The sequence below is a fragment of the Zalophus californianus genome, chromosome 4 (genome assembly GCF_009762305.2).
Source record: "Zalophus californianus isolate mZalCal1 chromosome 4, mZalCal1.pri.v2, whole genome shotgun sequence".
NCBI lineage: Eukaryota > Metazoa > Chordata > Mammalia > Carnivora > Otariidae > Zalophus > Zalophus californianus.
This window is the reverse complement of record NC_045598.1, coordinates 53157410-53170052: the sequence shown is the minus strand read 5'-3', so window position 1 is coordinate 53170052 and position 12643 is coordinate 53157410. Positions and strand designations below refer to the sequence as shown.

The following is a 12643-nucleotide window of genomic DNA, read 5'->3' as shown; positions in this document are numbered from 1 at the left end:
TGTGCAGCGGTGATTGCCACCCTCGGCAGGCCCGTGGCTGGTGGAGCCAGCTCTCGTCTCTTAAGTAGAGACGTAAGTCCTAGGTAGGGAGCTACAGCAGGATGTGGCACTGGCAGAGAGGACCGTGCTGCCTCGCCTGGGGAGGGCAGAGCTGGCTTCCTGGGGAAAGGGGCACGGAAGCAGAGTTGCAGAGGGCGCACAGCCCACGCCTAGCGAAGGCAGAGGGAGTGGCACGGAAGGAGGCCAGTGGGGAACATGCAGGGCCTCTGTGGGTTGCTGCAGAATCCTGCTGCCATGACTTGGCTACTGGAATAAGCAGCCCTTCTGGGGAAGAGTAATTATTCTGAAAGCATATGGCTTTTACGGGATGTTCTGGGAACACAACTTCCCTAACTTTGATGAATTGCTTCGTTACAGATGCGGCTTTAATGAATAGTCACAGGACCTTGCCAGGATATGGGAGACAGGGCAGATGCATCGACATTCTGCCATGCCAGATGACAAATGGTGGCATTTGTGCACATTGATATACCCAATTAACAATTGTATATGTTCTTGTAGGGGGCAGGGCCGATTCCAAGGGAATCCATTTCCTGCATTTACAGAGAAGGTCCTGGGATAATAGAATAACAGCACCTCAACTTAAAGATTTCGTGAGATTAATGTCAGTAGCTTGAGAATGCCTGAGTTTTATGAATCACATTTTGATTTCCCAATATTAAGAATGTTTAAATCAGAATTATTAAAGCTTGAATTGGAAGGGTCCTTAGAGACAGATGATTATGTGTGATAATTTCACTTAGTGCTCATACCACTTACTTGGTGGTGTTCTCCCCTTTCATACGTGAGGAAACTGAGGGCCCACCTTCCAGTCTCTGCCTCTGTTTTCACACCCCTTCCCCACTTTGGGATTGCTCCAGCAAGTCCACATGTAAATGAGTCACAGATTTTAAAGCTTAGCATGCATGCACGTATATACACACACGCCGGGTAGATGGTTGGAAGATGAACAAGTACCTGGTCTAGAGGGCAATCAAACAGAACACATCAGCCCAGCATATGATTTCTACCCACGATGTGCCGGGGTCTGGACCGAGGAGCCTTTATTCCTTCCTCTTCACTTGGTTCTAGAACAGCCCTGGGAGGTGGGTGCCATGGTTATCCCTCTTTACAGAAAGCATCTCTGAGTTAGTTGGCCAGCGAGCAGTCGAGCCAGCACTAACAAGCCCTTCTCTTTGTAGCCCAGCCTCTAGTAGAGCCCCACTGGGGTCCTCTCTGAGTCCTCTTTGGACGCCAAGGGTGGGCCGCTGTTGCTGGAGGCTGGTGGTGGTGCTGCTGGAAGTTTTATGATTGGCCAGGATTATGTTTTAGCCACAGGTTGCTTCTGAAGGTAGAAGGCAAGGAATGGTTTGGGAATTAAATGTCTCCTGGGACTCAGGAAGTGTCACATTTGTGTTTGGCTGAGTAGCTTTATGTTTTTTCTGGAGGCCTGACCAGACCAAGGCCCGAGAGGTTGTGAGCTGTGGAGGCTCTTTTGTCCTTGCCCCACCCCTTCTGGTGTGTTCCCATTAAGGCCTCAGTGCCAGACTCGGGTGTCACTGCAGCCCCAGAGAGAAGTACCCCCAACCTCCTGCTTCCTCCTTCAGGGCGAGCACCTTGGGAGAGGCACACGGACACACATCTACTCCGGTACCCTGGTGGATTACAAGGATGACGAAGGAACTTCCGAAGAGAAGAGAATAAAAGTGATCCTCAAAGTCTTAGACCCCAGCCACAGGGACATTTCTCTGGCAAGTGTCTTCCTCATAACCCTATCCTCTCCCTTCCCCAACTTCTGGAGCCAGTGGAGCACAATGAGCTAGGAAGAAACTTTGTCTTTGTTTCGGTCTGGTGTTTTTCAAACTTGTCATTCAGTCTGAATTCCTTTCTTCAAATACAATATTAGATGAAGCAGGTATGTAAAGTAAGTGAGGGAAGATGGAAGATGAAGTGCATTGAGCAGCCTGTCCCCTCCCTGCCCCTCTCACTCTCCTCCCATAGAGGTCCTTGTGGTGGTTCTGTGGAGCCCCAGGACTCTAGCTGAATCTTCTCGAAGTCCCTGATGTAGTCCAGGACTATCACTTTGCGGTCTAGAAAATTAAAGCCCATGGGAGTAAAAGGACTTACCCAAGATCCCACACACTGTTAGAAAGCGATAAAGCCAAGTCTCGACAGAGATCTGGTTTTTCACTTATTATTTTTTTATTTTTTTTATTGTTACGTTAATCACCATACATTACATCATTAGTTTTTGATGTAGTGTTCCATGATTCATTGTTTATGCATAACACCCAGTGCTCCATGCAGAATGTGCCCTCTTTAATACCCATCACCAGGCTAACCCATCCCCCACCCCCCTCCCCTCTAGAACCCTCAGTTTGTTTTTCAGAGTCCATTGTCTCTCACGGTTCATCTCCCCCTCCGACTTACTCCCCTTCGTTCTTCCCCTCCTGCTATCTTCTTCTTTTTCTTTTTTTTCTTAACATATGTTGCATTATTTGTTTCAGAAGTACAGATCTATGGTTTTTCACTTATTCTACTACAGTGCCAAATGTTGTTATTTCCCAAAGTTTAAAGGAAGAGAAAGTGGTGGATATGAGTATCCAATGGGGAAATTGTCACCTAGCCTCTGCCGCCAGCCTGGCTCTGTATCCTGTTAGGTTTTCTAAATAGATTCCATATACCAGCCAGATTGGCCCCTAGGTAAAGGCTTGGCAATGCCCCTGGGCAGTCAAGGCCAGGGGAACTATTTCAGGGCCTGGGATGATGACAGTGTTGAGTGTTCCTGGGACCCATTGACTTCCCTCTCAGCAGAGCTCCTTCGGCATCAGAGCCGTGGCATCTGGCCCTTGACATTCCCTTGTGCTATCCTCCCACAGGCCTTCTTTGAAGCAGCCAGCATGATGAGGCAGGTCTCCCACAAACACATCGTGTACCTCTATGGCGTCTGTGTCCGAGACGTGGAGAGTAAGTGTATTCGCTTTGGAAGGGGAGGTTGGCCTGCCTGGGGAGCATGGGTGCTGTGATGATGATTCGGGGCCGAAGCCACCTTCACATTTCACATTGCTTGGGCTTTTTGTCTCTTCTTGCAGTCGAGGAACTTGAGGTACCGAGCAGGTCTTGTGCTTAATAGTGGGCATGGAATGAAGTCCCGTTTGTTTTTCACTCATTCCTTGAACGTTACTTGTTGCCAGCTCTGGCTGCACACTGGTCTGGACCTGGGAGGGTGGGGTGGGCAAGCTGAGAGTCAGAATGGAAGGCGCTCTGGGCAGGGGTGGAGGCACTCTGATGTTTGCACCTCACAAGAATGTTGCCATCCTCCTGAGCTGAGTACCAGCCACTAAAGTGGGCTCTCCTCAGAGGATGAGGGAAGATACTGTCTCAGATGTACAGAAGGTTCCAGATGTGGCTACTTTTGTGTTTGTAGATATCATGGTGGAGGAGTTTGTGGAGGGTGGGCCCCTGGATCTCTTCATGCACCGGAAAAGCGATGTCCTCACCACACCATGGAAGTTCAAAGTTGCCAAACAGCTGGCCAGCGCCCTGAGTTATTTGGTAAGTGTGTTCTGATGTCCGTGGTGGTCTCCACCAGGAACCAGAATGCCCTGTAGGGTGGCAGGAAGGAGTCTAGCCAGGCAGGCTGCAGGGGCCTGGGCTCTGTGGTTAAACACAGGTGTGCCTGGTGCTTGCTGAAAACAGTCATTTGGGGCTGTTCGTGTGCTTGGGTATGAATTCTGTTTTGAGGGAGGTTTTATCACATCAGAGGACTGACTTCTGGAATGCATCATAGGTTAGAGTGGAAATAGCGCAATACTTGTCAAATGAATGAGTGAAATTGCGTGCATCAGTAGCACTTCCCATGGCTCAGCTGTTGGGGCGTTACACAGGTTCTCATGAGTGTCATTCTCACAAGCCCTAGGAGGCCTGCTCCACCATTATCCCCGTTTCACTGGTGAGGGAACTGGGGCAGAAGGCCACGATTTAATGTGCCCGAGTGACACATAACTGGGGGAGAGCTGGGCTGCCTGGGCATTGCTGTCGCTGGGGAATATGGAGAGATGACTTGAGGGGCTGGGCTTGGAAACAGGGAGTGAGGGAAGGAGGGAAGACAGGCAGCCCCACGGGCAACTTGACTGATTTCACCCTTTTCACTCTGCAGGAGGATAAAGACCTGGTCCACGGAAACGTGTGCACAAAAAACCTTCTCCTGGCCCGTGAGGGCATTGACAGCGAGTGCGGCCCGTTCATCAAGCTCAGTGACCCTGGCATCCCCATCACCGTGCTGTCCAGGCAAGGTGTGTCTCCCTTACCCTCCCACCCTAGTTCCCATCCCCGCCCTTCACCCTTCCACCCTCCCTGCCCCCGCCCTAATTAGGGGAGAAGAGGGCTAGGGCTCAGGTGTGCTTCCTTTTGAGAAGGACACTTTGGCAGACAGGCTTGGTGCTGCTGTGTCCTGGGGGCCAGGGGAGATGTGGAGGTGAGGGAGGGCCAGTCCCTGCCCTCAGGGAGCTGAGTGGTCGGAAAAACACAGCTCACCCAAGGCACATCTTTGTTCTCAGTGCTGGGGTAGCACAGAGGGAGGCTGCCGGGCCTGGGGATGGTCAGAGGGGTGTCAGGAGGAGCTGGGTCTCCTTGGTCTTCAACTGTAGTTGGTGAGCAGTTTGGGGAGGCACCCGAGTGATTGCTGCGGTCCTGTGTGCTTTGAATGAGGCTGTCGTGAGTTCGGGGGCTCCACAGGAAGGGACAGGCCTGGGAGCTGAGACACTGAAACCAGCGCTGCACAAGTTGGGCCAGTAGGCCATATTTGGGATATCAGCGTGCCCCTGGGCCTGAGGCCCTGGCCTCTGCTGGCCGGCAGTTTCCAGCACCAAGCACAGTGCCTGGCACTTGGACCAGGATGAAAACAAGCCTTACAAATAAGACCTAAAATATCCACTCCTTAGAAGGGGAATGGGAAGCATCCTTTAGTGCCTGTGTCGTGCTTCTCACCTGCCCAACTTCCCACAATCTGTGCAGATTCAGTCCAGGGTCTCTCAAGGGTCCTGTCCTCAGCAAGCATCTGAGACACAGACCCAGGAGAGCTCAGAGCAAGTAGAGAAGCCTGGGTACCCCACAAGAGAGGCCAGTAAAGTGCTGTGTGCATTCAGAGAGAAAGGGACATCATCTAGCTGGGGACAGAGCATGGTTCAGGGAGGTGCTGCGGTTTCGTGCAGGCCTTGTAGGTCAGTGAGGTGGGCTTGACCGGGAGTGCCCTGCTCAGGAATGGCCCGCCTGCCTCTCTCTCTCCCACAGGGGCCGAGAGGCCGCAAGCACTTGTTAAGGGGCATTTCCCTGGATACAGCAGGGGTGTCTGTTCCGATCACTGGTCTTGGCAGGAAGCCCAAACAGGGCTGCATAAGTAGCCAGGGTCAAGCGATGTAGGACAGCTTCACCTCAGTCTTGTTCCCTTATCCTTTCCCACCTAAAGCAAGCATGGTGTTGCAGGGGGATTGTGCAGAGTGCATGAGATTAGCCTAGGCCTACTCTGTGTGGGTGGGCCTCTCTTCCTGTCTTTCCTTTCTTAAGCCTTGGTTCTCCTTCCCCAGGGTGTTGGCCTCCATCTCTGGGGTGCTTTGCTCTTTCTGAGGTCAGAGCTTCGGAAGACTGGCCCTGCATGACCCTTCTGGGGGGCATGTGGTAAACAGACACATCTGGCCCCGACGAAGACTGGTGCATCTGCAGTGCCAGGGGTGAGGGGCCTGGAAGGCAGCACCTTTCACAAGCTCCCCACGGGACCAAGGCAGCCATGGTCTATGTTTGGAAACATTGCTTAAAATGGTTTCTTCGTTAGTTCACGGTTCCTGCTGCAATGACAGTGATTTACTCCCCAGGTGATTCCAGAAACTGATCTGGAAACATCTCCTGTCTTTTTCCAGAGTGCATAGAACGAATCCCATGGATTGCTCCCGAGTGTGTTGAAGACTCCAAGAACCTGAGTGTGGCTGCTGACAAATGGAGCTTTGGAACCACACTTTGGGAGATCTGCTACAATGGCGAGATCCCTCTGAAAGACAAGACCCTGATTGAGGTGAGCAGTTGCTGTCCAGGGTGCGAGCCGAGTGAGGACTCCTTGAGCACTCAGGGATGTCTCGGGAGTTGTCAGGAAGCTTCATGTTGTAGGAAGAGGTGGATGTCTGTTTGAATCTCCTCCACAGGCTTACTGGCTGTGTGACCTCGAAAGTGTCACTAAACTTCCCTGAGCCTCAGTTCATCATCTGTAAAATGGGGATAAATAACACCTACATTGCGGGGCTGTTGTGAAGATTAATAATGCATGTAGAGTGCCAGGCAAATATTTGTTGGTAGAACATTATAATACTGTTTAGCTCAGATTTTAAGTGCCCATTAGTCAGCAAAATTAACACAGATATTTGTTGAGTTTCTTTATCCCAGATATAGATATACAGGCTGTATTTCTTAATATCACAAGTTCTTAGGCAGTTAAGTGTGTCTTAAAATTTTACAAATTTAATGTAGGAGTTGTTTCATTAAGCTCAAATTTACTTAACTAATTTTATATTTGGCATTTAGGTGGTTTTTAAATTTGTAATGTTCTATCTAATTCTGCAGGGAATATCTTTGAACATAAATCTTTGTTTATGTCTGACTTATTTCTGAGTCTTTCGATAGTTGGAATTAATGAGTCAAAGGATTTGAAGACTCTGAAGGTTGTTACACATATTGCCAAGTTGTATTCCAGGAAGGCTGAGTGACTTCCCTGGAACGCAGCTTACTCGGGACTGGGGTATACTGCCCATCTTCCTTGAATGTGGATTTTTGTGTGGGGACTAAGATTTCCCTAAACCACAATGAGGCAACAGTAACACACATATTTATGAAATCTACCTTGAAGCACAGCTGTTGGGAATTAAATTAGGGATGGTAACTGGGGCTAAAAGGTTAGTGACTGGTTCCTTTGGTTTCTTCCATGTGGTTTTCTTCTTTACAGAAAGAGAGATTCTACGAAAGCCGGTGCCGGCCAGTGACACCGTCTTGCAAGGAGCTGGCTGACCTTATGACCCGCTGCATGAACTATGACCCCAACCAGAGACCCTTCTTCCGAGCCATCATGAGAGACATCAATAAACTGGAAGAGCAGAGTAAGACAGTCTTACCCTGTGGCTGAGAACAGCCAGTGGCCCAGGGGAGCGGGTGAATAAAGAGCCGGTGAATGGCAGTCACTCCTTTTTAACGTGGTTTCTTTTCTCCTCTGTTAGATCCAGACATTGTTTCCGAAAGAAAGCCGGCAACCGAAGTAGACCCCACACATTTTGAAAAGCGATTCTTGAAGAGGATCCGTGACTTGGGAGAGGCAAGTTAGGCTGGAGTTCCCTGCTGACCATGTCACCTCTCTCTGCGTCCAAAGCCGCTCTCCATTCTCTGTCATTTCGGGCCAAGGTTTATGAGAGAAAGCATCTCACTGTGTTTCCTCTGGGCCAGTTGAATCACAAGGGATTCTCCATTTGACACAGGGTGACAGTGCGCATATACCTGCCTGTCCAGAGGGCTGGATGTGCACACAGGATGTTGGTCTGCTCCCTCCAGACTTGACTCTTCTCTGAGGGATGGAAGAGAATGGGAAGGGAGAGATCTGGGGGAATAGGTATAGATGGGGTAGAAATAGAAAAATCCCTGTCTCAGACTTTCCTGGGTATCTGTATCCTGCGAGGCTGCTTAAATGAGGGATGATTTACTACACATGCCAGATAGAGTATCAGCTTTTCCCTTGGATCTTGAATGGGAATTTCCGAACAGCTAATGTGACCAGAAAAGCTACAGTGATTTGCGTCTTTGTCCAGATTTCCTGTAGTTCAGTTAAGTGAACATAGACTGCGTCCCGCACTGAGTACCTCCTGTGAGCCAAGGCTGTGTGCTGGCACTTTACAGGCGCGGCGTCCTTCATTCCTCACGCCATCCCCGAGAGGCTGCCACTGCTGTGGGCGTGGAGCCCCTCCGGAGCCAGCTCGGAAGATGGGGTGACTGGGCCCACATCACTGCCTAGTGGCCTGGTCAGGATCTGATCCCACGGCTGGTAAACACGCTTCATGCAGTGCTCTTTTCAGCTGCATGGTGGTGCCCGTCCTTCAGCCTGGGCCCATGGCTCTCAGAGAACACCACGGTTGTCCTGCAGGACCAGAAACCACTTTCATTTCCTTTTGGGTTACATTTTCATGGAAAATGGGATTGATGTGTCGGTTCACCAGTCCCCTGATACCTCTTTTTCTTAGCCCCGTCACGGAGGGGATAGCACGTGAGACCAAGAGAGGAAGGGCCCAGGTAGGAGCTTGCTGCCCCTAAGGTCAGACTGTGCCGCTTGCCCCTGGCCTTCATGGGAGCGGCACAAGGAGCAAGGCTCGTGTAAGTGTCCCTGCTGGCCCCGCGTGGGGCTCCTCTCATCAAGTGCATGGGTCTTTCCTTCTAGGGCCACTTTGGGAAGGTTGAGCTCTGCAGGTATGACCCTGAGGGGGACAATACCGGGGAGCAGGTGGCGGTCAAATCCCTGAAGCCCGAGAGTGGAGGCAACCACATAGCTGACCTGAAGAAGGAAATTGAAATCCTAAGGAACCTCTATCATGAGAACATTGTGAAGTACAAAGGCATCTGTACAGAAGATGGTATGTTGGGCACAGTGGGGTTGGTTTGAAAACGAAGGGACTGTCTGGGGTTAAAAGGCCAGTGTGAGCAGGCAGTGCCCTCAGCTGTACCTGGGCCACCTGGACACACTTGCCGGTGGTTCCTGGGAGCTCTGCGGCTTCACCATCGAATGCACAGTCATGTCCCTCAGCGCAGAGCTGCCAGGGAAGCCACCCAGCTTCCCCTGCCACCAGGGATGATCCCAGCGTTCTCTCTCCAGTACTGGAGATTGGGCTTCACTCATCCTGATATTCACACTTAGGCCCTATGAAACTGACACCCATTGTCTGTTTTTCCTATTCTGATCCAGCCCTAGCCAGGATCTTTCATTTTCTAGTTGTCTATATCAAGATGGCAAGCGGTATTTATTCATAAGTATATCTTTTTTTACCAACCAATATAATACATAACTGTATTCTAAAACTGGTAATGAAATGATGTGGCTCGTAATTTTTAAAAATCAGTCATCCTCAGTGGTTTGCAGAGCACTTAGCTCAGTGGGTGCTGATGACTGGGCTTTGTTATGTACACGAGTGTAACTATCTCCGTTCTTTGAGGATCCCAAGGTTCTGGAGCTTAAGAGGTTCAGTAGTGATTCAGGGGTGACACTGAAATCAGCTCAGGGCCTGCATCTCCAGATCTGGTACCCTCTACTCTCCCACAGTTCCTTCATCTGGTGACATCGTCCTGATGGGTGTTTTTTTCTAAACAGGAGGAAATGGTATTAAGCTCATCATGGAATTTCTGCCTTCAGGAAGCCTTAAGGAATATCTTCCAAAGAATAAGAACAAAATTAACCTCAAACAGCAATTAAAATATGCCGTTCAGATTTGTAAGGTAAAAAAAAAAACCATGTCAAAGATCAAAAAATCAGGCACTCTGTCCTGGGTAATTGGGTTGTAATTAGACTGCAAGTGGGAAGCTTTCCAGTAATTGTACCTGTACCATTTTGCTCTTCATGATTTGGATGAAAATTAGCCAGTACTAAGAAAACTGATTGGTTAATATGGCTGATTTAATGTGTATTTCTTTGAATTGGGTTAGTCTTACTATTCTTGCATTAAGAACAAACAAAAAAAAAACGAGTGATAGGTAAATGAAATGACATTGGTGCTTTTTCATGAAGCAGTGATGGATACAAAACAGAACCTGAACTGACCTTTATCAAATGCACTCTCCCTTCACCTCTCTTTCTCAGGGGATGGACTATTTGGGTTCTCGGCAGTACGTTCACCGGGACTTGGCAGCAAGGAATGTCCTCGTTGAGAGTGAGCACCAAGTGAAAATTGGAGACTTTGGTTTGACCAAAGCAATTGAAACTGACAAGGAGTACTACACAGTCAAGGATGATCGGGACAGCCCTGTGTTTTGGTAACAATCTAATGTTATGTTAATGTCTTTTGTTCTTCCTGCCCAAGTCAAGGCTAGAAAGAACTTAGCACATTTGGAATTGATTGATCTCTCCCCTCAAGAAACACCTTTTAGGCTGTGTCACTAGAAAGCAGCCCACACAGAAATGCCTGAGGTTCATATGACACCATCTTCCAAGGAGTGGAGGATGCTAACCACCCGGTGGCTGAGCATTTCCAGCTTCCCAGGAGAGGGCATTCATCTGACACAGTCCTTAAAACTGTTAGTAGTGGCAGGGGTCACATGCATGCACAGGAGGCCTAGAGGGCAGGTAGGAGGAAGGGGTGGGAACAAGGTGAGGAAGTAGGCACTGACAGATTCAGGGAGATCCCAGACAGAGCAGAGCGGAGCACAGTCCACAGGGAACTTGGCCGTCTGCTCATGGATCACTGCAGTGTCTTGGTCAGAAGGCTGCACCCTGACTGTGACCCCTTGCAGCCTGGAACGCCATCCAAGGGAGAAGCTGTTTAAGCCTCTACTCTACTGCTCCTGTAGAACAAATCAACACCTCCGAGGTGCGTCCCGCGTAGACACAAACCTAGATCTCTCCCACCCATGGAGCCTAAGCCTTCATTCAGTCATTAATATATGTAGCAGGGCCCTACTTTGTGCTGGGTACTAGAGATCCGTGGTGAACAAGCAGACTGAGTGTAGAATTTAATGGATTGGGCAGCCAATTTCATGGTGGTTTAAGCATGGAAGGGTTTAGGTTTGATTTTCTGGAAGTCCTGTTAAGACTTTAAAAGATCCATGGGGGTTTGTAAGGATGGTAGAAGAAGGCATGTGTGACTAGCAAGAATGAGATGAGAGCAGGGAATATCCCAGGACCTGAATCTGAATCAGCTTGGTGGGACTGGATCACGACGGAAGTGGGAGGTCTCAAGGACTTGCTAAGGCGGAGCACCGGAGGCCGAGTCACAGAGCTGGCGCTCTACCTTCGAGCTTTGGGACATACCACTGGAGGGTTTAAGAATGGTGGCTTTTGCTTTAAAAAGATCACTGTGAATGGGAGGGGAGCAAGATTGGAGCTAAGGAAGTGTGATTCAACCAGAGCCAGTGAGGGTGTGAACTAGGGACAGTGGTTAGGACAGTGACAGTGGGGCTTAAGAGAAGTGAGTAGGTTTGAGAAGTATAGGAACCTGGATATGGGGGTGCCTACGTTTCTGGCTTGGGCAGTTAGTTGTCATCCAACGGAACAGTTGACCTTGGAAGAAGGCTGCACAGTGAGGTCACTGCTGACTAATTGTGAACTTGCAAAGAACACTTGGGGTGTGTCATCCTATGCCTCCTCCACATGGACAGCCCATGGAATGAAGAGCACAAACTAATACTTTAAAGCAAATACGTTCTACGGAGAGCCTGTGACGGTATTGTTGTTCAAAGCAGATATGTGCTTTAGCAGATGTGTGATTAATACATTAAACACTGAGAAAAGCCGAAGAAGTGATTTTTTTTGGAGATACTCTGTGATTGTAATGTGTTGGAATATCCTTCCCAGGAAATGAAGTTTCATGGTCTGCTTGCTTTCAGGTATGCTCCCGAATGTTTAATTCAGTGTAAATTTTATATCGCCTCTGACGTCTGGTCGTTTGGAGTGACTCTGCATGAGCTGCTTACTTACTGTGACTCAGATTACAGCCCCATGGCGGTAAGTCTTCCTTGTCCCTTCATCCAAATCCAGCACCCATTGAAAATGTGTAAATTTTGTTCTTAAAGGGAATCCAGTTAGTATGTTACAGTGGGAAGTGTCACTTTTCCATTTAACATTGTCACTTGACACTTATTTGTGGCTCTCTCAAGTCCTCATTTCACAAGGAGCCCAAGTTCTAGAAAATGGTGCTGACTTTCAAGGATCTTACCTGTGTGAGGATTCCAGGGACAGTTTCCTGGGAGAATGAGGGAGCAGTGGGGAGGGCCTTGTTTGAGCTTCAGGAATTCATAAATGAGATCATTTTCACTGAGACAGGCTCTTCAGCCAGGGGAAGGGATGGTTGGTAAAGTCTGAGGAAGTGATTACAGACTAATCATTGAGAGCTAATCAAGATTTTGGGCTTTCATTTAAAATTACTGAGGGGCGCCTGGGTGGCTTAGTCGGTTAAGTGTCTGCCTTCGGCTCAGGTCATGATCCCAGGGTCCTGGGATCCAGCCCCACGTTGGGCTCCCTGCTCAGTGGGGAGTCTGCTTCTCCCTCTGCTGCTCCCCGCTCTCTGTCAAATAAAATCTTTAAGAAAAATAAAGTTACTGAGGAAAAAGCCTTTTTATTATCTTAATTTAGTTAATCCTAGAAATTTTAACTTAATCTGCTGTTGATATAAATATGTGCTAAAATATTTGGTTTGATTTTACATAGTTGTTCCTGAAAATGATAGGCCCAACTCATGGCCAAATGACAGTCACAAGACTTGTGAATACATTAAAAGAAGGAAAACGTTTGCCTTGTCCACGTCACTGTCCAGATGAGGTATTTGTGGGCTATTTTACAGTGATAAACTCAGTTTGTGTTACGTTTTCAGGGCTTGAG

General features: G+C 48.9%; 1 protein-coding gene across 2 annotated transcripts in view; it reads left to right on the top strand.

Moving 5' to 3' along the window:
• JAK1 (Janus kinase 1) overlaps nucleotides 1–12643 on the top strand; it is a 124255-nt gene that overhangs the window by 109624 nt on the left and 1988 nt on the right. For both annotated transcript variants that reach the window (XM_027569823.2, XM_027569899.1), the window contains exons 13-24: nucleotides 1647–1790; nucleotides 2919–3006; nucleotides 3467–3594; nucleotides 4199–4334; nucleotides 5955–6106; nucleotides 7028–7178; nucleotides 7296–7390; nucleotides 8501–8693; nucleotides 9425–9549; nucleotides 9911–10083; nucleotides 11653–11770; nucleotides 12473–12583. In XM_027569823.2, the coding sequence (XP_027425624.1) occupies nucleotides 1647–1790; nucleotides 2919–3006; nucleotides 3467–3594; nucleotides 4199–4334; nucleotides 5955–6106; nucleotides 7028–7178; nucleotides 7296–7390; nucleotides 8501–8693; nucleotides 9425–9549; nucleotides 9911–10083; nucleotides 11653–11770; nucleotides 12473–12583 (1614 nt within the window). The remainder of the gene's footprint in view (nucleotides 1–1646; nucleotides 1791–2918; nucleotides 3007–3466; nucleotides 3595–4198; nucleotides 4335–5954; nucleotides 6107–7027; nucleotides 7179–7295; nucleotides 7391–8500; nucleotides 8694–9424; nucleotides 9550–9910; nucleotides 10084–11652; nucleotides 11771–12472; nucleotides 12584–12643) is intronic.